Source organism: Aedes albopictus, chromosome 2 (genome assembly GCF_035046485.1).
Source record: "Aedes albopictus strain Foshan chromosome 2, AalbF5, whole genome shotgun sequence".
In the NCBI taxonomy this organism is placed as follows: Eukaryota; Metazoa; Arthropoda; class Insecta; order Diptera; family Culicidae; genus Aedes; species Aedes albopictus.
This window is the reverse complement of record NC_085137.1, coordinates 364441482-364466328: the sequence shown is the minus strand read 5'-3', so window position 1 is coordinate 364466328 and position 24847 is coordinate 364441482. Positions and strand designations below refer to the sequence as shown.

At 39.2% G+C, this 24847-nt stretch overlaps 2 protein-coding genes across 3 annotated transcripts in view; one reads left to right on the top strand and one right to left on the bottom strand.

Moving 5' to 3' along the window:
- Positions 1–24847, top strand: part of LOC134288341 (uncharacterized) — a 58942-nt gene that overhangs the window by 2385 nt on the left and 31710 nt on the right. The window lies entirely within an intron of this gene.
- On the bottom strand, positions 12693–22931 carry LOC109622801 (uncharacterized). 2 transcript variants are annotated; one of them, XM_062852902.1, is made up of 3 exons: positions 19456–22931; positions 19316–19400; positions 12693–19252 (listed from the first exon to the last, which is right to left on the bottom strand). In XM_062852902.1, the coding sequence occupies exon 3, from the start codon at positions 18032–18034 to the stop codon at positions 16055–16057; it is 1980 nt and encodes a 659-aa protein (XP_062708886.1). In that variant the 5' UTR covers positions 18035–19252; positions 19316–19400; positions 19456–22931; the 3' UTR covers positions 12693–16054. The 2 variants fall into 2 exon arrangements, with proteins under 2 accessions (XP_062708886.1, XP_062708885.1); XM_062852901.1 differs by having other exon boundaries at positions 19316–22931.

The window sequence follows — 24847 nt, the reverse complement described above, 5'->3', positions numbered from 1 at the left end:
ACACTGAAATGATATTGGTTTTAAAGCTGATCTTGCTTTTGGCACATTTTAAGCCTTGAAACGAGAGTTGTTTTTTTTTCTGCGACGACGGATTGAAGAACTTTCGGTGGACAAACCTGACATTCAAGTTAGCTGGAGCAACTTGTTGAAGTGATAATTTTGTGATTACTTCGCGGCAGGGCCCCATGCGCTACTAGGTGAAGTGCGATATTAGCGACATGCTTGTTTTCATTATGGGTACTGCTTTAGTCTTGACCTCGTTGTTTCACGGTGACGGTGATTGCAATTACTTCGGCTGATTATATGCTCATAAGATTTACGAAGCAGGACAGGCAAGAAAGGCAGTGGAGTCAGTGCTGAAAAATTCATTTCGGCATATCTAAATTCAATCACCTACAGCTCATTTAAGAAGTTGAACCTGAGAATATGGTATATGAAAAACTTGTACGGCTAAACTTGTTCTGCAAGAAAGTCACGGAAAAAATTCACCGTGAATATCATTGGCGTTTTTCGAAGGTAGTCCGTGACATTTACATTAAATATTCGAAAAATAGTGGTTTTTCAGTGACTTTCTTGCAGAACTGGTCTAGCCGCACAAGTTTTTCATATACCATACTCCCAGGAAGAACGATTCTTAATTTACTTGCTCCCATAAACCGTTCCTTCTTCAGTTTATTTTTTCTTGAGCCATAAAGAAATGAACTAGACAAAAAAAAATAAACAGTTCCTTCGAAGATTTTGGCGGTGCTCTTTCGAGATTTCTGAGAGCTCTTCCCGGGATTTCTTACAGAGGTTTTCCCAATATGATTCCAGCTGGATTCCTCTCGGAGAATTTTTCCAGGTTTATTCAAAGCTCTATCGGGATTTTTTCTTCAGAGGTTTTGTGGGATAGTTTTTCAACAATTTCTTTCGTTTTTTTTTTGCGAGATTCTTGCAGAAGTTCTATCGATTTCGTCCAGAGAGGTTTCCGATATCATGGATTATCCGCAGCATTTTGCTCGTAGTTCTTCCGGGACATCTTTGAGTTCTTTGAATTCCTCATTAAACTTCCTTAATATTTCTTCACGAGGTTACTTCCAGAACATCATTCTCAGATGTCCCAGCTTTTCCCAGAATTTCGTTTGAAGTGCCTCTCGATGCTTCTCCAATAGGGTTTTCTTTCAAAGTATTTCGTAAGCTATTCCACGAAATATTTCAATAAAAACTTACAGATAAATTATGCTAGCGGGGATTTTCGGCTTCCAGTCTCTATGTAATCATAAACGGATATTGGTTCAACACCTGTATCTGTAAGATTATGTAGAATTATGCTTAAAACCTATGTTTAAACCAGTCTTATTTGTGGATCCTTTGAAAAAGGCACAATACAGGGGATGGCCAAAATGTTTGGGATAGGCAACTTTTTTTTCTCTCACAAAAAAGTTTAACATGCTATAACTTTTCATAGAGTGCATAAAAAAATCTTAAATTTTGACTGTTTGTCAACCTATTATATGTGCATCATTGGTACAAATTTGGGCTCGATTGATTAATGTTGCGCAAAGTTAGAACCGTTCGGGTAAAACACCTTTTTTTAGACAACGCATTTTTGAGCTGTCATATCTCGGAAACCAGTGAACCGAATTGAATAAAATTTTGAACGTACACTAACAATATGCAAATGCTTCACAAACTATTTAAACATACGTACTTTTTGAAAGTTGAAAAAAGTTATCATGGATTGACAATTTTTAATTTTTCTCGAAAAAATGTAATTTTTTTACATCATTGTCAATAAATTCTATTGTTGATATACAAAGATTTTCCACTTCTGTTCTTAAGTTATCTCTAATCAGATATATTGGAGCCTATTAAGATTGAAGGAAGAACAAATTTAGAATTTTTTGTGTGGTATTGTAAATTTGACTTATTTTCCTCTATATGGGTAAAAATTCCAACCCGGTATAACTTAATTCGCCGTGAGATAATATTACATTTTATAACGTCGTATTAAGTATCAATATATTGATGATAAACGTTGAAAAATTCATTCAATTCGGTTTACTGGTCTTCGAGGAAGTAACCTTAAATGCTTCTGCAGCATCATGTAAGCGATTACGTGTTGCTGTTAATAGTTGTATACGATGGGTATTCAGTTTGCCAAGATATTCTCATGTAACACATCTACAACGACGACTTTTAGGGTGTTCTTATCAAAATTACTTTAAATAGCGATGCTGTCTTCTTCTATTCAAAATTGTTCACAAGATACAACCTTTCAGGAGCAATCGTGTACGACACTATGTAATTCCTCAGCATTTTTCTTCACACTACGGTGATTCTTTTTTTGTTCGTGCAATAAATATATGTAATCAGCTTCCAACAGACATCCAATCTATTGATTCATACTTAAGATTCCATCGTCAATGCTTGAACTGGTTTAATGAAGAAATATAAGTGAATGGAATGAGCAAACAGATATTTTTTTTTCCTTTTGTTTTGATAGAGTTATAATGATATTTTTTTGTGGAAGTGGTCCGAACAATGAAAAACCGGTTGTAGAATTTAATAAGGATTGAGCCTTACTCTACAAGTTGTAACGCTCTACTTATAACCAACGGACAGAGCGTTGCCTTACTCAGTCCCCGAAGATCATTAAACGAACTAAGTTTCTTTTCGACACCTGCAAACGACTTATGCGCCACTCCAATTGGAGGTCGGAAGCGGATTCTTATTCAGGGAGGCCCGGCCTGAAACTCCCAATCTACGGGCGAGTTTATGAAACTTAACTTCATTCAATATAACGGACGAATATCACGGAAAAATCACTCAAGCTCATTTCAGAGTTCATTTATTTAAACTATAATACTAACGCAAACTACTTTCGTTGAAGTTTGTAGTCTAAGATTAATAAAAAGGAAATCTTTATTCGAAATCGCGATTATCCTATGCATTTAATTTAATGGATCAATCTTAAACCTACGCTTGAGCTCAATTATGCTTATAACTACTTCAGTGATCACTGACCTGTTTTCTTGGACCCTTCACACTTCAGCTATTACCGTACGGCAGAGCATGCGCTGAGCACGCGGCGGCTAAGGACGCGGAGTGCCGCGGAGAGAGTGGCGTGTACACCCGTTAGTTGGTTGCTGTCTAAGCTGCGCGAAAGCTTCGCTTCGCGCGTTACGCCAATCCGACTTCTAAGCGTACTCTCTCGATTGTCGGTGAGAGGTTAGAATCGGAGACGGCCGTCGGAACTCGATTTGTCGCAATTTTCCGACGGGCGGTGGGTGGTAAACCGATGTTCAAGGAGTGAAAGCGTCTCCTTTCGCGTATGGTGCTCGAAATTCGTTTGAATTGGCAACGGTTCGGAAATCGTGTTCGGTTAAGTCGTTTTACCACTGGCGTATCGTCGTTCTTCGCTAGTCGTACCTCACTCTCAAGTCGGAGCCGAAAATCTCACTCCAAACCAAGCTCCCACGTCAATGGGAAACCTATCAACGTGTTTCAGGGTCTTATTACATACAATCAATGTATTTAACTTCACTTGAGCTTACCTAGGTCCGTTTTAATCAATTTGAAAAACTATTCAAGCTTTCCACGTGTGCTTTTTCTGTAGCTAACCGTAATATAACAACTTTCCTTGAAAAGCAATTTACATTAGCATTTTATTTGAATTCCTAATTAGCACACTTACTTTTCTTGCTTTGTTCAAAAATCACCATTAAAATCAAGGCATAGAAAATTCTATAAAAATCACTTGCGAACCGTTCACTGTTAGCACCTCAACAAAAGTGATTTGATTTTCTTTGGATGATCTATTGAAAGCCCCATGGCCTTGGATCAGCCATACAAATTTATTTGCGCCGTATTAAAATAACAATAAAATGGTATCTCTGCCGTGTCCTTGAGTGAGGCAAAAACATCTTCGGGTATCGCGGGAAATTTTAGTATAGTTTCATTTCCTTCTCTCGCATGTAAATCGGAAATTCAATTCGAGCAGTTTGGGATGGAAAGGTAATAGGTAAGTCGAGTAGCTTAAGCCGTTTCCCGTGAAGTGTAACCAAAGGCGAATTCATTTAAATTATTATACGATGTTATAAGGTAAACGTTACATTCGACTATACTATTTTAATAAAAATTTTGAAATTTATAATTTCAAAATTTTTATTAGGGCAGATCTTATAATTTTTTTTTAATTTACTTTTTTTTTCAATTTAAACAAATAATTTTAATTTCAATACCAATCTTAATCAAACAACAATTTATTTACAATATTATAGTCTTAGAGCTCTTATTTTAACTTATTAGCAATTCAATGTTTTACTCAATACTTAAATAAATGTCTATATTTCATCAGATTGCGTAGTAAGATCAGCTTATATTAGCATCCATTGATTAAACCATTCTGTTACACATTTACTCTCTAGACTCATCACTCAATTCAAAATCTAAACTTATTACTCCGTACTTCAACGGAAAAGGTAACTTGATTACTCCGTATACTTACGGAAAATATCATCTTCGAACGTATCTGATTATAACTCCAGTCACTACTGGAAAAATCTTACTATTGTCGAACGAATTCTATACACACACACACTTCATTCATACACGCATTTTTCATTCACGCCCTGTCACTGTCCGATGCCGATTAAGCTTATTCTCCTACGCCTACACTTATGCTACCTACTTCAAACTTATTCATCTTTTCTAACCCTAACGCACTCACTTTCCGACAGGTAACTTTAATCAAGAGTGCGAGATTCTCTCTCACCCTGCTCTCACCTGCTCTAACCTGCTCTTCGAATAGAACTGTCAAAGTTTGTTTATGTTGAATTGAAAATCAGACGCAAAATTTTACTGTATTACTAGTTTTTCTGAAAAATCAATGTTAATTCGAGGATGCTGGACAAATTTACTGCTGCTGTTTAAATCTGGACTAAAGGACGAATTGGATCTACTTGAGGATTAACATTTGGCAAGGAAAACTACTAGTGCAAACATCGATGTGAACCGAACTATGGCGAAGGAAAGTGATTCGTTTTCTTACTTATGTTGCTACCTGCTAATTCGTGATTCCTAAACCTATCCTAATTTACTATTTACAGTGTTATGTACATAAAGTTCGCGAAAAACTTTGGTGGTAATTGACCTACCTATGGGTGTTTTTGTTGCTAGTATCGGAATCTGAGTCTCGACTGCATTTGTTTATGTACATAGCTCTTCAAACCCATTCAAGAAATTAACCATTTTTGCTTTTCAGTTCGACCAAACAACGAGTGGAAACAACTTGTGACGTCACTACGCTGCGGTTATTAGATTTATGAGCTAATTTCCTGAATCTTTTTAGGTTCTAATCAACCTGTGCGGACGATGGGACGGGACAAGTTCGACGTCTACCAAAGTTGCTGAACCGATGCACCTCAATGTCGTACCGCCTGGAATCCATTTCGATTTATCTCAATAAAACTCAAAACTTTGTATTTTTCGATGCTACCGCGTCGAACATGAAACACTGAATGACTCAACCTTTCTTCCAAGAGCCGTGATTGCTTCAGCTCGCCTCGTTTTCCCGCGTTTTTGTCTTCCCGAATCTTTCTCCGTTCCACTCTACACACCATTTTCCTACTCTCATCCTACTCCAACAAACTACCTGCGCATCTTTTTTTTCAATCATTCTAAAAGTCTTGAAGCAGCCTCATTCTCTCTCTTTTCCTCCTTCACATTTTCCGGTGCTCTCGAGCTAGACCCAACTCTACAACCCTCCAAGATCTCGCGCTTTCTCTTTGGCCCACTTCTCGTTTGTCGGAGTCAAAGTCATCGAATATTTTTTGAGCTTCTGTTAGCGTTACACTTGGCGTTACATACATTGCCTTCGACGGGTGCGTAGAGCTTTGTACACGGTTATCTGTTTTTATTGAATAAAATGTTAAGTTTCAACCTCGCTTTACTACAAATCAAAAGAATAAGACTTTTCATTATTTAGTATTTTTCATGTATCCCACAATATTCCCCTCTCCTACTCTTCCATTAATCGATACTGCTGTTATTTATAATAATACTTTCTTTTTTTTTTTACTATTATTTTTTTGTTACTATACTGTTTGTATCGGGTATACCTGGTTTCTAATTTGAATAGTATGAATCTGCATGGGAATTGCAGCGAACTTACGACCCATTGAAATCGAACACCAGATATATTTCTGTATTTCTTTTAACACGCACATCCTGTAAATAACTGATGTGTTAACGTCTTTATTTTTCAAAGCTACATGTCCCTATCTTCATTACACTTCGATATTTTCAGCCTATATTATGCTTGTTTTATACAGCTCCTGGTCAGACATATTCATGATAATTTTTGTGCAACTTAATGTATTTATTTATTTAAAAAAAAACTAGATGTTTAAGTGTCACACATACGTAAACCAACCCCCTGAAGAAAGCGTTAGTTCTTGAAGCCGCCGCCTTTGGTGGGGCGCCACGGGTTTGTTTACGAAATTTCAGTCTGCTGCCCAATCTGCTACGTGCGGAAGCGAACTTTGTCGTGCGAAGATAAATTCGTGATCGAAAAACGATCGTTTCCACATATTGTTCAATGGGTTTAGCGTTCTTTGTTAAATTTACAAGACTCACAAGTATGAAAATACATTTAGCCCATTTAAAACAACACTAAAGTCAATTAAATTTGAATGTCGCACCTGTTCCAACAGAAAAACATCACTGTGTTTTCAGCCTTATGCAACCGCCGATTCAAATCAGCACCACGTCCAGCACCATATTTTTGGCTTCAATCCAGTTGTATGTGGATGACAGCCGTTTCATGGGGTTGACGTAAACTCGATTAATATTATTCTCAGTGTATTTTATGTGTTTTTTTTTTTTTTTGAACACTGCTGGCAACAATGTTTTTTTTTTCGCACGAGAAGGCCCTTTTATTTTACACTTCATTTGACAGTCTTCCCGTTTTGTCTGTCCGTCGATCAGAGGAAATCAGTCAAACGAAAAGAAGAGCCGCAAACTGAAAACGCTCCAACCAAATTTGATTACCGTTTTCGTTCAGAAATTTGATTTCTGCCGCGAAATCCGGTCGCTGAAGGACGCAACCGATTGGCAGTAGGGAGGCCATTATTAGAGGACAAGCGGAATGAAGAAAACAAACACCTTTATTGGACTGCAGCTAGGAAACATTTCGCCGAATTTGTGAAACTTATCCACTAGTTGCTCACATGAACACCATCCCAACAAAGTTCAATGGCATAGAAGATTCAGATTCCGGAACTCCCAGCGCATATTGACTTCCCACGTTCGTTCCCACTCACAAAGTTGGTTCAATGATTGGAAGCAAACTATTTTGCCAGGTAATTTTGTTTATTCTCTTTCTCTTGCTTATCAACAGGTTTTGTTCATTTCGGATTTTTCAAATCTTACTCTACTGGAATATTCTGTAGACAAAATCATCGTTGAATCTCGCAGGCTTTCTAACTTCTCTACGAATCAATCCTGATCGCGTCTGCCTGAAGTTGTGTTCTGGACTTCCCCTCTGTTCGATGACCTTCTCGGTCTCACAATCCTCATCAGAATCCGTTAGATTAGAAGCGTTTGATGTTTGACCACAAGGAACTTTCTTCAGATCGTTGACGCTCCTAGCATATTGCACCCCATTTCCGCTAACTATCACCATCTTAGGACCCTCTTGTGCCACCACAGTGTATCTCTCGGACGAGAACGTTGAGTCAGTTTTGGACTTTTTCTGCTGCTTGACGAAAACAACATCTCCAATACGAATTTTGGATGGTTTAGCCTGTCGTACTCGGTCAGCATGTTTTGAGCTAACGAGTTTTTGCTCCGCGTCGTCCTCTCGAACCTTCATCCGATCCAGCTCTTTCTGATTCCTGTCGCTCCACAAACTTGGGAATGTTCCTCGAAATTTCCATCCGGCAAGAAGTTCAAAAGGTGTTACATTCAAACGGGAATGGGGTATTAGCGTGTTGTGGTTATGCACAAACACATCCAGTTCCCTCCTCCAACTTTTTCCCTCAACTTTTGCAGCAGACAAGGTTTTGATAACTGCCTGGTTTTGCCGTTCTACGAGTCCATTGGACTGAGGGCTCAACGGAATTGACTTGCGCACTTTAACTCCTCTCTCTTGCCAAAAATCGCAAAACCCAGAACTCTGGAACGGTGGACCATTATCGCTTTGAATTACGAGAGGCAGGCCCCACCCTCTGAAGATCTCCTGTAACGCTGCATTCGTAGCTTCAGCGTTGGTACGATGCATCTCAACGACGAAAAGGAACCTCGAGTAGGTGTCCACCACCATGAGAAACTCTCCGGACCCAAATCCTGGGACCATGAGAAAGTCTATCTGGACAATTTCCCACGGCCCCTCAGGAAGTTCGCGAGATGTCAATGGAACTGGAGGGTTCTTTTTTGACAAGAGTGCGCAGGTCTCACAATTCTTGATAAAATTTTCGGTTTCGGTACTCATTCTGGGCCACCAAAAGAAATCTCGCATTATGCGCTTCATAGCTACCTCTCCAATGTGACCGCTATGAGCTGACTTCAAAGCTTTTTCTCTGAGATCTTTAGGTAGGATTATTTTGTCTCCCTTACAAAGCAATGCCCCCAGACTGTGAAGATTTTTCTTGTGAACTTCAAACTTACGTAACTCCTGGGACCACACATCATTCTGCAAGGCAAACCGTAGATCCCGCATCTCCTCGTCTTGTTCTGAGCTTGATTCGATTTCACTTAGGGTGATTTCCATGCAGCCCGCGTCCAAAGAGCACAACACATGGCAATCACTGTCGTCGTCGAAGGGTTCTGGTTTTTGAGAATCGCGAATCAGACGCGATAACGCATCTGCCACGTTGTCTTCTCCCTTGATTCTGTCCAATGTAAAATCATATGGTTGTAGCCTCAATGCGTATCCTTCAGCCCGAGAGAAAGCTCGCTTTCCAATGCGGTAGTTGGAATGATAAATGAATTCATTCGCTGAGGCATCGGTACGTACAACAAAAGGGCGTCCAGTTAGATAAAAAGTAAACCGTTCAATGCCCCATACCACCGCTAAAGCTTCTCTATGTGATTGTGGGTAATTCTTCTCTGTGGCCGTGAGTGCTTTCGATGCGCAAGCGATTATCCTCGGGATCTCTTCCGTATTGTATTGGACTAATACAGCTCCTAGTCCAACGGCAGAAGCGTCAACAAAAAGCTCAGTTTTGTCCGTATTACTGTAGTATCCCAACGTTTTGATTGCTTCGATCGCATCAGTCTGCATTGAGATGAATTCATCCTCCTCCCTGTCTGTCCAGTAGAACCTTGCAGCGTTTGCCAATGCCCTAAGATGTTCGGTCTTTGTTGCGCGATGAACGAGAAACTTGTCAACGAAAGTAATCAATCCGAGGAAGCTCTTTACCTCAGCACAAGTTGAAGGGCGCTTGAAATGTTTAATGGCGTTCATCTTCTCTTGGTCGATTCTCCATCCTTCTGCTGTTAACTCAAATCCAACGAATGTGACCTTTTGGCTACTGAAAACACACTTCGAATAATTGACTTTCACATTGTGGTCTTTCAGCCTTTCCTGAACTACGGCAAGATTCTTATCGTGCTCCTCTTTCGTGGCACCGAAAATTAGAACGTCGTCAAGATAATTGCATACACCTTCGCAATCTTCGAGAATCGTGCGCTCCATTACTTCCTGGAAGATATCAGGAGAGTTGCATAATCCGAAGGGTAGTCGTTTGTATCGGAACATGCCAAATTCAGTCATAAAGTTTGTCAAATGCCGTGAACTTTCGTGGACTTCTATATGAAAAAAGGCACTGGACAAATCTATCGTAGAAAACCATTTGGCACCTTCCAGCTTCGCAAGTATTTTGTCCATACTAGGCATACTATACGGACTACGGAGGATGTAACGATTTGGTCCTCGTAGGTCCACTACGAGTCGGAAGTCGTTCGGTCCTTTTGGTACGATAAGCATGGACGAGCAAAATGAGGTGTCCATACCTTCCGTTACGCGTTCGATGATATCTGCTGAGATCAATTCCTCGAGTCTTTTGTTTACCGCATGTTTCATAGCAGGTGGCACATTCATGTAAATGTTCCTACATGGTGGCTTAGACGAATCATAGCTGATTTTTACGGCCGGAATGTTAAACTTTGGGAATGGCTCTGACGTCGTTATGAACGCAATTTTCTGCCAGTTGCACTTGTCGACCTTTCCGAGATTACAATCAATAAGAGGAACCTTCAAGCCGAGGAGCAGGATGCTGTATCTGGTTGATGTGGACCTGCTCAGTAATGCACGCATTTCTCTGACGACATAAAATTTTTCCAACAATACTGGACGGTCATCCGAGATCTGTAGCAAGGCCTCGAATGTACATAACACCTGTATACCGTCTGATGTAGCGTACGCTTTCAATGGCCGATCACTGCCCGGTTGAATGTTGTGTAGTCCTTTGCAGTACTCCTCATTTGCGATCAACTTTTCGAACATCTGTTGTGTTACAGTGTTTACCTGTGCTCCTGAATCGATCAGGAATTCGCAAGGCATTCCTGCTACCATAGCCTTTATAATTCCACTGTCAACCGGCTCGTGAACTTCAGCAACAGTAGAAACGTCCCGTTCGGAATCAGATTTCTCAGCATTCTCGTCGTCGAGCTTCGTCTCTGGCTTGGTTCCAACCACCTCTACTGTCAACGCCTGTTCCTCAATCTTCCGGTCACCGAGCAGTTGCCGGTTCCTTGCTGCTATTGGCGAAGTGCAGGCTCGCAAAAGATGACCTACGCCACCGCAATTATGGCACGTCATCTTAATAGCAAAACATCTTTCTGCCGAGTGATAAATGCTGTTGCACCGCGTGCATCGCTCTGGAACAGGAGAGCTTGAACCCCGCCATGTCATGCCTCGTGGAGCCCGTTGGCCTCGATTTCCACCGCGAAGATTAGATCGCTGGTACGGAGTCCTACCGTAGGCTGGAGTTGTGTAACTGGCAACATATCGTGATGGTACACCAGTAGCCCGTACTGCATTCACAGAGGCCGCTGACGGTTCTGCTACGGCTTGCTTTTTGGCGACATACTCCTCATTCAAACGTATAGTCTCGATCTCTCGCACCTTGTCGACTAGATCGGCCATCGCTGCCTTCCGGTTCATCATTCTCAGTGCAGCGATTCTTACTTCCTTGTGCTTGGCCTGCTCGGCCACCGTGCTCAAAACTTCTTCGAATTGTTTTCCTTCTGGGTACTCACACTGCCGGGCTGCTATGCCGACTCTTCTGATGAAGGCCAGATCTGATTCATTGGATTGCTGCGTCATAAGCGCAAGCTTCCTGCGTTGGAGCATAACGTCTGAAGTGGATGCGAAGTACGTCTTGAGGCGGAACATTGCGTTGGAGAACGGGTGCATTTCCAAATCCGGGGCTTCGCTGGAAGATTCAGTTGCCCTGAACACTTCAAGAAGCTTCTGACCCGCCTTGACCTTGAATACTGTGAATTGTGTCGCCTCGTCGGTAATTCCTGCCAACGCCAACGAGTTCTTCAAGAGATCTTGCCACGCGTCGAAGTCAAGCCTGGATATGTCTTCACCCTCCATACTCGGCTTACATTCTGGTACGCTTATTGACGACACTGACATCTGGTTCATCGACGACACAAACCGAGATAGTTCGACCGTCGACTCATTCCGACGCTGCGCGATTCGTCGGGTACTGGAGGGCCCTAGCTCGTTTTCAAATTCCGCGCTGTTGACTTCTCCACATTCGCTTCTAGCAGAAGATAGGCTTGTTTGCAAGGAACGGATTGTCTCTTGTGCCTTTTCCAGTTCTTCCGCAAGAAGGGCATTGCTGGAGTTGGCTTCGGACAATTGTCTTATCGCTGCATCCAACTTCGAGCTCTTCTTCTTCCTGTAAGTTCAAATTTCTTGTTGTCAGTTCTATAACTTTCCTTTTTTTTAAATTTGATTTAAAATTAATTCGTGCAACCAATTTTGAAATTTATCAATGGCTTATCTCTCTTATTTTGCCAATTTTCCAACCTGGCTTACCTTTTTTTTTTTGCCAGTGATTTCTCGTTTCTCATGTTTTTCAAACTTTCTCAACTGGGCTCACCTTACTTTTTTGCCAGAGTACTGAAGTTGGCTTATCTTTCATTTTGTTTTGCCAAATTCGGTTATTGGAACGACTTATCATGAATTTTCTGCCGAACCATGTACACAAAATTGGTATGCACGTACCCAGTAGGTTTCATCCTCATTACGACCGTTTTAAACTTACTTGTTGGGAGCGTTAGCTACGCCAATGTCGTACCGCCTGGAATCCATTTCGATTTATCTCAATAAAACTCAAAACTTTGTATTTTTCGATGCTACCGCGTCGAACATGAAACACTGAATGACTCAACCTTTCTTCCAAGAGCCGTGATTGCTTCAGCTCGCCTCGTTTTCCCGCGTTTTTGTCTTCCCGAATCTTTCTCCGTTCCACTCTACACACCATTTTCCTACTCTCATCCTACTCCAACAAACTACCTGCGCATCTTTTTTTTCAATCATTCTAAAAGTCTTGAAGCAGCCTCATTCTCTCTCTTTTCCTCCTTCACATTTTCCGGTGCTCTCGAGCTAGACCCAACTCTACAACCCTCCAAGATCTCGCGCTTTCTCTTATTTTCATTATTTAGTATTTTTCATGTATCCCACACTCAACTGAGTATTTTCTTATTGGAATTTGTTCAATGACTTGTAAATTGCACTTCCCGGCAAGAGTGCAATCATAGCTATGGCAATAAACTTGTTTTTATCCCTTTTTCAAAAACGAACCATGGTACGTTCCCGGTATCCTTCTCCCTTCCATATCCTCGAGAACATATGTGTTTGATCCTACTTTTTTCTTGACCTTGACCTTGGTGAATTTATTTGCGAATTTTCCTACCCAATTTTTCTCCTTTGATGATAAATTAACGTTTTTCTTATATACAATTTCTCCTTCTTCGTATTCTTTTCTTGAATTCGCTTTTAGATTGTATGCTTTAGAGTACTTTTCATACGCTTTTATTATATTTTTGCGAGCTATTTCACAGAGCTCTTTTGATCGATCGCTGAGCTGGTTTGCATCCAGTGTTTCTTCATTTTCGAATTCTCTCAAATACTCGTATTCGCTTCCTAAACTTATCATGTTTTTACTGAAATTAATAAAATATGGGCTAAATCCTGTGCTTTCGTGCACTGATGTACGAATAGCTTTCGCGATAACGTGAATTTCTTTATCCCAATCGCGATGGGACGAGCTTTCATTTAGGGCGCATCGAATGGCCGTTACGATTACTCGATTAACCCTTTCGGTCGGGTTCGGCGCCGGATGATAGACTGATAGATTCCAATGGCTAACGCTGTATTTATCTAAAAGCTTTTTGAACTCGCGGGAAAGAAATACCGTCGCGTTGTCGCTTATACAAATTTAAGGTGCACCGAATAAAAGAAATACCATATTTTCTAAAAACGTGCAAACTGGGCCAGCTGTTGCACTACGCATGCACTGAATAAGAACAAATTTTGAGAAGAAGTCTGATATTACTAGTGCCCATACGTTCCCCTGTTTCGATCGTGGGTACGGACCTAGAAAATCTAGTGAAATCATTTGCCACGGTCTTGAGCATAATTTAGGCTTGCCACAAGGTGGTAAAGGATTAGAGTTATCTACTTTAGATTCTTTGCAAACCTTACATGATGAGCAAAAGTTTCTGATGTCTGTGGACATTTTTGGCCAATAGTTGCGTTCCCTAACTCTAGCTAAAGTCTTGGTGAAACCAAGATGTGCTTCGTTGTGCACTTTTTTGATAATTTCTAGCCTCTCTGGTAGTGGAACAACATATTTCCACTTACATGCAGCATCTTCTAACTGTGAGGTGTTTGATATGTATTTAAATAACCTATCATCTACCATTCGAAAATCTTTGAAATTTTCGGGATGTTTTGTAACTTGTTCTTTTAAAGCAGATGTATATTCGTCTGGTAATAGAGGATCAATGGCATTTACGATTCTCGAGAGTGCATCCGCGGTAACATTCTCCGAGCCTTTTTTATATTGCAAATCAATGTCGTATTTGGACAATTTTAGTGCCCAACGCGCTATTCGAGCGGATTTTGATTCGATCGACATAGTTTTGAGGAATGTTAAACTCATCGCATCCGTTTTCACCACGAATTTAGTACCTTCCACGAATTGTCTAAAATGCTCGATGCTCATTAAAACTCCTAAGCATTCGCGTTCCGTCGCGCTGTATTTTCGCTGCGTGCTTGATAATTTCTTCGAGTAGTACGCAATTATTCTACGTTCGCCGTTTTGATTCTGTATGAGCACTGCCCCTATGGCCTGATCAGAGCTATCGGTTTCTATTTCAAAAGGCAATGAAAAGTTTGGGTTAGAAAGAATGGGGGTCGATACTAAGGCTGATTTAAGCTGCTTGAAGGCATCGTCGGCTTCCTTAGTCCAAACGAATTTTTTCTTTCCTTTTTTCAGGAGGTCTGATATTTTTGCTGTTTTATCTGAGTAGTTGGGAATAAAACGTCTGTAGAACCCTGACAGACCTAACAACCTACGGACATCTTTTACGTTCTGTGGCTGTGGATAATCTAGCACCGGTTTAATTTTTGAACTATCAACGGAGAGACCGTATTCGGAGAGAATGTATCCTAAATATTGTATTTGTTTTTGGCAAAATTTCGATTTGAGAACATTTATTGTTAGATTTGCTTCTCTCAAACGTTGTGCCACAATTTTAATAAGTTTGAGATGTTCTTCTAAGGAATTTGATACAATTACAATATCATCAAGATATACATATACAAACGGCTCTAGGTCGTGGCCTAGCACCTTTGTCATTAATCTTGACATAGTTGCCGGGGCATTTCAAAGCCCAAAGGGCATTACTGTGAATCTGTATAATCCTCGGCTAGTTCTAAATGCCGTTTTGTTTTTGGAACTGTTTTCTAACGGAACTTGGTAGTACGATTCTGATAGATCAATTATACTGAAGTATCTCGATTTTTGTATACGTTGTAGTATTCCTACCATATCCGGAAATGGGAAATCGTCCCGTTTAGTACACGAATTCAACCTTCGGCTATCTAAACAGATTCTCCATTTATTGTTTGGCTTTTTAATAGCAAGAATAGGGTTTAGAAAATCTACAGGACCTTCGCATTCCTCGATCACTCCTAATCGCAGCATTCGTTGAATGTCCTGTTCAATTCCCTCTTCTTTTTGAAGAGACTGTCGATAAATTGGTAACTTTTTTGGTCGTGCATCGGGCAAAAGTTCTATTTTATGTTCGAGTACCTGCGTACGGCCTAGACTATTATCTTCAGTTAATGGAAATTCTTTAATTGCCTCAAACAACAGTTTTTTCTCTTCTGGGAGTAAGGAATGTTCAGTTTTTATATCTTCGGGTGTCTCAATCTTTCCCTCTGGAATTTCAATTGTTGGGATATTCAAACTTTCATCTTCAGTAATTTCTGAGTTGTCTTTCGTTTCTATCATTGACTTTGGTGAAACTGAAAGTGAAAAGACGTCTGTGTTGTTTGCGAAATATTCCTCGGCAAAACCTATCTTTAGATTATCGATTTGTGGGTTTTGATTACTTTCATTTTGATTCCTAGACAGCCTAAACCCAAACGCATGGAGGAAATCAACTCCAAGGATCAATTCTTTCGCTATTTCTGGTACAACTACCGTCGGTATAACATGAGTTATAGAATCTACAGTATAAGGGACATTTATATACCCTAAGCATTTGTAGAACGTTTTATCAGCCGTAGCAACTTTTAAATTTGATTCGTGAATTGCAAGATTCAATTTTTCGATTAATGGAATTGAACTAATGACCGATATGCCGGCACCTGTATCTACTAAGGCTTCTATTTCTGAATCGAGTATTTTTACAGTAAGGTGTGGACAACGCGAAGGAACAATATTGATTTGGAAAACTTGATTGAAGTATGAGAACGAGCCCTGTTCTGGAATCTCAGATAGAGGGGGTTCAAGAGATCGATTCCTATACCTCCGTCCCTTTACAAGTTTTTTGAACCCCGTGCAGAGGTGTTAAAAGGAGGATGTTGTTTGGGACAAGTGGATGTTGTCTTGCCCATCATACCACAAACGTGGCAAAAGATTGTCTTTTGTTGTGAGCAATCTTTCCAAAAGTGGCCATTGTTTCGGCAGTTCCAACAGAAAACTTCAGTAGGTCCCTCTAAATTTTCTAGTTTGTTTTTCGTCTCAGTACTAGACTGCATTTTTCCAAATCGTGTTTTCTGTAGGGCGTTAATTTCTTCATATTCAGAATCCGAATCGTATGCTTCTTCGATGTTGTGTACTTCAAGAGGTTTGTTTCTAGGCGTATACAATGACCCTTCTAACGCATCAAACTTGTAACACATGTTCGCAAGATCCTCGATGGACGCTATTTGGTGGAGAGCTAACCTTCTCTTGTAGGACATTTTCATGTTGTCTACGATTATGTCAAATTTTTCTGCCTCGCTCATTTTATTGATTAGTCTTTGAGCCAGAGATTCAATATCGGTCAAAAAGGCACTGAAGAGTTCATTCTGCTTTTGTTTTCGATTTCGCATTTCCTCTTTGATAAACCTATCGCGATTTGGGTTATCGTACCGTAGGGTAAGGTAATACACCAGACTATCCCAATCTAAAAACTTGTCAACATAGGTTGTGTACCATATGCTTGCATCTCCTGAAAATAACAAGTGGGCATGTTTTATGAGTTCATTTTTATCAATTCCGTATGACCTACACAGTATATCGATGTTTCTCAGAAACGACACTAATGGTACTGAGTTTGAATCCCCATAAAACTTTGGCCACTTTTCAACTATGTTGCACGTTTGATACGGTTGTCTGCGCGTATGAATTGAATCGTTGTTAAGATTGAAAGATCTATTTAGATTACGCAAAGGACTATTTGATGGCGGATTCATTGGCGAACCGGAATTCGGTTGGTAACCGTAATCTGTTGATCGAGGTAATTGCTGAAATTGATGAAAAGTCTCATCATTCAATCTGTAAGGATTTGCCATTTGCCTATTTGTCTGACGCACATTTCCAACCGGGTTGAATGTGACCTGTTGTAAAAAGTTTTTCTTCACCGACTCTGGCATTTCTAAGTTGTTAGGTATAACCGATCTAAATTGCCTCTCTGCTACGGATTCGGAAATTTCCCTGTTATTTCTATCCTGAATTCCTACGGTTTTCAATCTTCTTGTTAAATCTTCAACTCCCGGGTTTCCTAGACCATGTTGCCTCATTTGTTCATTCAGTTTTTGCTGCACACAAGCTGCAACATAACTGTCAATCTCTGAGATATGTACGTATTCACGATTCAAATTGGGATCCTGTGGGGGAAGTGACACGTTTTGGGGTCTTTTTGTTTGCTGAGTGATCATATTTTGAAATTTTGACATGATCGGGTTTCTGTTTAACTGTGGCTCAGGATTTCCAGTAAGATTCCTATTTGATTTTGGCCGTGTTCCAGTTTCACGATCAGGGTGATTAGCCCCTTGGGGTTCCACACTCCTAACCGAGTCACTAGAGCTTTGTCCTCCTACCGCTCCCAACTCGAGCGAGTCCTCAAATGATTCTTCGTTCAAGCTAATATCGCGCCTAAAATAGATTCTGAGCATCTCACATATGACCTCAAGCAGAATAACTTTGTTTCCTCTATCCACATCGTCAGTCTCTTTTGCACGGGCAACTCGTTCGAGGTAGTGATAAAGTCTTGATTCATATGCCGGTTCTGATCTGAGGTTGAGATTTATCTCCATCTGTTCTAGCATTTCTGGTACTATTTCATATTCCTCGCTAACCGTACGAAAGCTCTCAATCTTGGTATTGTTCTTGACCTCACTTCGCATTCTAGCTCGCAACTCTCTTTTCTGAGCATCTATGGATCCTGTTACAGGAATTCCTCTAAGAACTAGTTCGTATGTTAACTCTTCGAATTCAAGGTCATCTAAATTAATTCTGAGATAATTATCCATGGTTCGTATTTACAGTTATTATTTATGTACAATATTATAAAAAGTAAAAATGAAAATGATAAAAAAACACAAAATTCAAATGTAATTTCAACTCTCATTCATTCACTCAAACACAATTTAAGCATACTACCAAATTATCGAATTCAATCCAAACTAAAACTAATCGTACTAACTTAATCACTCATTCACTCACTTGCATGTACTCAATTGTTCTTAAATAATACTATTCAAACTGATCTTACGCAAACTGAACTTTATATGATTTTGAGCTCATTCCAAAAATATTCAACTAAGGACCCATTAAAGTTGGGCGCCAAAATGTAACGCTCTACTTATAACCAACGGACAGAGCGTTGCCTTACTCAGTCCCCGAAGATCATTAAACGAACTAAGTTTCTTTTCGACACCTGCAAACGACTTATGCGCCACTCCAATTGGAGGTCGGAAGCGGATTCTTATTCAGGGAGGCCCGGCCTGAAACTCCCAATCTACGGGCGAGTTTATGAAACTTAACTTCATTCAATATAACGGACGAATATCACGGAAAAATCACTCAAGCTCATTTCAGAGTTCATTTATTTAAACTATAATACTAACGCAAACTACTTTCGTTGAAGTTTGTAGTCTAAGATTAATAAAAAGGAAATCTTTATTCGAAATCGCGATTATCCTATGCATTTAATTTAATGGATCAATCTTAAACCTACGCTTGAGCTCAATTATGCTTATAACTACTTCAGTGATCACTGACCTGTTTTCTTGGACCCTTCACACTTCAGCTATTACCGTACGGCAGAGCATGCGCTGAGCACGCGGCGGCTAAGGACGCGGAGTGCCGCGGAGAGAGTGGCGTGTACACCCGTTAGTTGGTTGCTGTCTAAGCTGCGCGAAAGCTTCGCTTCGCGCGTTACGCCAATCCGACTTCTAAGCGTACTCTCTCGATTGTCGGTGAGAGGTTAGAATCGGAGACGGCCGTCGGAACTCGATTTGTCGCAATTTTCCGACGGGCGGTGGGTGGTAAACCGATGTTCAAGGAGTGAAAGCGTCTCCTTTCGCGTATGGTGCTCGAAATTCGTTTGAATTGGCAACGGTTCGGAAATCGTGTTCGGTTAAGTCGTTTTACCACTGGCGTATCGTCGTTCTTCGCTAGTCGTACCTCACTCTCAAGTCGGAGCCGAAAATCTCACTCCAAACCAAGCTCCCACGTCAATGGGAAACCTATCAACGTGTTTCAGGGTCTTATTACATACAATCAATGTATTTAACTTAACTTGAGCTTACCTAGGTCCGTTTTAATCAATTTGAAAAACTATTCAAGCTTTCCACGTGTGCTTTTTCTGTAGCTAACCGTAATATAACAACTTTCCTTGAAAAGCAATTTACATTAGCATTTTATTTGAATTCCTAATTAGCACACTTACTTTTCTTGCTTTGTTCAAAAATCACCATTAAAATCAAGGCATAGAAAATTCTATAAAAATCACTTGCGAACCGTTCACTGTTAGCACCTCAACAAAAGTGATTTGATTTTCTTTGGATGATCTATTGAAAGCCCCATGGCCTTGGATCAGCCATACAAATTTATTTGCGCCGTATTAAAATAACAATAAAATGGTATCTCTGCCGTGTCCTTGAGTGAGGCAAAAACATCTTCGGGTATCGCGGGAAATTTTAGTATAGTTTCATTTCCTTCTCTCGCATGTAAATCGGAAATTCAATTCGAGCAGTTTGGGATGGAAAGGTAATAGGTAAGTCGAGTAGCTTAAGCCGTTTCCCGTGAAGTGTAACCAAAGGCGAATTCATTTAAATTATTATACGATGTTATAAGGTAAACGTTACAAAGTATAGAAATGAAATAAATGAAATAAATGAAATGAATAAAATAAATGAGATATGACAGCTCAAAAATGAGTTGTTTAAAAAATAGTGTTTTACCCGAACGATTCTAACTTTGCGAAACATTAATCAATCGATCCCAAATTTGTGCCAATGATGCACATATAATAGGTTGATAAACAGTCAAAATTTGAGATTTTTTGATGCACTCTATGAAAAGTTACAGCATGTTGAATTTTTTGTGGGAGAAAAAAAGTTGCCTATCCCAAACATTTTGGCCATCCCCTGTATATGTGACCGAAACGTCAGGTGTTGAACCAATATCCGTTTATGTTTACATAAAGACTGGAAGCCGACAATCCCCACTAGCATAATACCAATCACAGTCGATCCCCTTACATCTTACAGATAAATCCCCGCAAGAGCTCCGGGAGCAACTATTAACCCTTATGTGGCTGACAGGGTACCCGGGTACCCAGCGCTCACGGTGTAGAAAAAGCAAAAAGTTTGTCGGACACATAACGGTTAAAGAAATCCCAGAAGAAGAATCAAAAATCTCGTAACAGTTTCCGGCAGGGATTCAGGGAAAAGTTCTCTAAATAACTACGAGAAAATCTGTGAAAAAATAATCGCATGAAGATCATTGCAGAAAATGGCAGACAATTAAACGTTCCATAATAAATACAAAATTTCCCATAAATAATTCAAAAAGTCCCAGTGAAGAAACAGGGCTGTAAGCAGTAGTAAATAACAAAAGTTCCGTAAACAAATAAAAAAATGCATAAATAATTCAAAAGTTTCAATAAATAATTGATTTTTGAGCAATTAAAAACGTCAAAAATGCAATGAATAAATCAACTGTTGCAATAAAAAAGCCATTTTTCCCACCAAATAACTTCGAATTTTCCATAAATAAATCCGATTTTTCCATAATAAATTAGAAAATTCACAATAAAAAAATATCGAATCAGCAATAAAAAATTCAAAAAATGCAATGAAAAATGACGAAATTACCCATGAAAAACAAATGCAGGAAATTATGAGACAGTGAAATGCTGAATCGCACTTATATGACTGAAACGACTGAAAAGCTTGCGTAACTATGATTGCAATTTATCGAGCAATTGCTTGCTGTCCGAACTCGCTATCGCTCGTCGGACCTAAAAAAGGGATAACATCTATGTTTGCATTACACCGGGCAAATTCTTGGATCTGTGGTTTGCCTAGAACTAAATCGATGCAGTTACGGTGCATCGGATATCGGAAACTTCGGCGGCCTTCTGCCGCCTCAGTTCCTCAATCCTCTATGCGGCTTCGCCGCATGGTCTACTTGATTTTTTGGCTCAAAATGCATTTACGTTTATTGCTCATTTTTTGACATTTATTGATTATTTATTTTTTCGTTTATTGCACTTTTTGAATTATTTATTGCTTTATCGATATTTTTTTATTGTGAATTTTCTAATTTATTATGGAAAAATCGGATTTATTTATGGAAAATTCGAAGTTATTTGGTGGGAAAAATGGCTTTTTTTATTGCAACAGTTGAATTATTCATTGCATTTTTGACGTTTTTAATTGCCCAAAAATCAATTATTTATGGAAACTTTTGATTTATTTATGCATTTTTTATTTGTGTATGGAAATTTTGTTATTTATCACTGCTTGCACCCCTGTTTCTTCACTGGGACTTTTGGAATTATTTATTAAGAATGATGACTTTCTTATGAGTCGTTTATATTTTAGCCGCAGAAAATGCTGTAAATAACTACGAGGAAAAGCCTAGAATAAGCTCTCAAAGAAACCACAGGAAGAACTCCATGAGAAATATCAACAATAGCTTGTTCAGATATCCCAAATGGGAATCCGAAGAAATTCTTTGGAGAAAGTCAGGAAAAACTTTTAGATACATCCCAGAACCAACACCAGAAGGAATCTTTTGAGTGAACCGGGAGAAGCTCCAAGGGAAACGAAGTGAAACTTCAAAAGAAATCACACGAGAACCTTCAGGAAACATCGGAGCTGAAATCCCGGGGGAAACTCTGGAAGAAAGTTCTCGAAAATTTTGAAAATTTCTGGAAAAATTAAAGGAGAGTCTTTAGGTAGAAGCAATCCCGAAAGGAACTCTTGCAGAAAATTCGTGAAAAACGTCCATATAAGTCCATAATCGTCTTATAAGTCCATGTAGGAGCTATAGAAATCGCAGGCATAAGTCTTGCAGAAAGTCTGAGATAGTTCCTCGGGAGTCCCAGAAACAACACCTTAAGGAATCGTTGAAGTCTTCACTGCCCTACAGGATAAAGCGGTCGGAATTCAGGAATTCTGGAAGGTTCTCAATCCTGGAAATAATTGTTCAAAGCTTTTAAGAATACTGATAATCTCCGGGAGCAAATTAAAAAATGGCATTTCTAAAAAAGTTTCAGAAACAAACACAAACGAAATTTCTGAAAAAATACTCATGAAGAATTGTTGGATGGATTTTAACTACCAGATTCATCCATTTTCCTGCATCTTAACAGAATCTTCGGCTTGCCGGAAATATTTGCTTGATCTAGGAATCTTCTTCTTGTAACTCTAGAACGGTTATCCTTATTTCTTTTTTGATTTAACTTGTTCTTTAAAAAAATTATCCAGAGTAATCTTCAGCATATTCACGGAACCACAAGCTTCTGTGTGGCTTCGGGGTCGTGCGGCTTACGTCACCAAGCCTCTAGTCGCATCGTGCTAAGGAGCGCGGGTTCGATTCCCGCCGCAGCTGTCAGGAAAAGTTTTCGGCTGTGCCACTGGGCGTTGCATGTTACTCCGTTGTCTAGTGTCGTGCTTCCTTCAAAGAGCAAATAGCTCACTGGAAGCATTACACGTGTCTGTGTCTTTAAAAAAAAAACAGTATACACTACATTTGTAATCTTGTTTATTCACATCATTAACGTAGTAAACTCTATCGACTTTTCTTCTAAGTAGATCTACATGAATTAAAGTTCGCCACTTAATATAATTTCAAAATATCCTTGAATGTTCTCGGTTTTCTATTTTTTTCTCAGTTAGTAGGCATCCTAAAATCTTAAAATGTAGGAAATATAACTTATTTATAAACTATATAATATATAAACTAGCTGTCTCCAGCAACTTCTTTCTGTAACTTTTGACACAGTGCACAATGGTCCACGAAACAGATTTACGAGGAAAGATGCATTCAGCGCCTTCGAATGATTTTCTAGATTAATATGGTCTTCGACAAAGTTGTTCCTAAAAATAAGGCCTTCTTTTCAATATACATGAAAATTAGGGTGGTTCATATTTTCAAAGAAATTGGGAACCAAACTTTTTTATTTGCAAGAATAACTGTATGCATTCTTCGGGAAAGTTATAGATCTATCAATTTTGAGCAAGTTTGCTGAAGACACTTTTTATGTAGCTTTAAAACTGACCGATTTAGAGGTATTTTTCTGAATAAGCTTATGGTGTTTCAAGAAAAATCGGTTTTCTGGCGTTAACTTTTTCAGTTTCGATTATTCATCAAAGTCTCCCAAGAAACACTTGTAGAGCATTTGAAGACGCGTCGTTTCGTGCGCTGAGATAGTCGTTATCCCTTTTGGTTCAAAAGTTACAGGTATTTTTCTTAAAAAATCATAGTTTTTTTAAACGGTGTTATGACGGGTTTGGGCAAACATAAATAATATCTTTTGCCCGCATTGAAGAGAAGATATGTTGTTATAAAACATATCAAAAAATAAGAGGGGTATTATTTTTGTAACTCAAGTGAAAAATGCTTAAAAAGTACCTATTTTTTTAGAAAATCATCAATATCTTTTGAACGGAATGACGTAGCAACATTCTGCTACACGTGCGTTTTTTAAAGCTCTAAAAATGGTTCTTAGACAACTTTGATGAGAAATTTGAAACAAAAAGATAAAGCATTTAAACTGTTTTGACCAAATTTGGAGCATTTTCTCCCATAGTTTTCATAGGGTGACGCTAGAACAAATCGTTTTATTGCTTTATCTTTTTTGTTTCAAATTTTTCGCCAAAGTCGCCAAAGAACCACTTTTAGAGCTTCCAAAAACGCGCATTTTTGTGCGCTGAGAATGTTGCTACGTCATTCTGTTCAAAAGATATTGATGATTTTCTAGAAAAAATAGGCACTTTTCAAGTATTTTTCACTTGAATTACAAAAATAACACCCCTCTAATTTTTTGATATGTTTTATAACAACATTTCTTCTCTTGAATGCGGGCAAAAGATATTTTGTATGTTTGCCCCAACCCGCCATAACACAGTTTAAAAAAACTATGATTTTTTTTAAGAAAAATGCCTGTAACTTTTGAACCAAAAGAGATAACGACCATCTCAGCGCACGAAACGACGCGTCTTCAAATGCTCTACAAGTGTTTCTTGGGGGACTTTGATGAATAATCGAAACTGAAAAAGTTAACGCCAGAAAACCGGTTTTTCTTGAACCACCCTAAGCTTATTCAGAAAAATTAGAGGTATTTTTAAAGAAAAATTAGAGGTCAATTTTAAAGCTACATAAAAAGTGTCTTCAGCAAACTTGGTCAAAATTATTAGATTTACAACTTTCCCGGAAAATGTATACAGTTATTCTTGCAAATTTAAAAGTTTGATTACCAATTTTTTTGAAAATATGGACCACCCTAATTTCCATGCACATTTTTATGAGGTCCGTATTATTAGGGACAGCTTTGTAGAAGACCATATTTGCCTAAAAACTCATTTGAAGGCGTTGAATGCATATTTCCTCGTAAATCTGGTTCGATGACCACTGTGCAGTGAAACTAACTCAATCAATTCCATACAAATTAAAATACACGTTATTCCATCACGACTGCCAAAATTTCAGCCAAATCGGTTAATTAGAAGCCGAGCCCCATATTGTCAAACTGGGCCATTTCGAATGAAAAAAAAACGGCAGGTGGTCTTATTGTTTTGTCCGACACTAGGGTGGGGCTTATTTTGCAT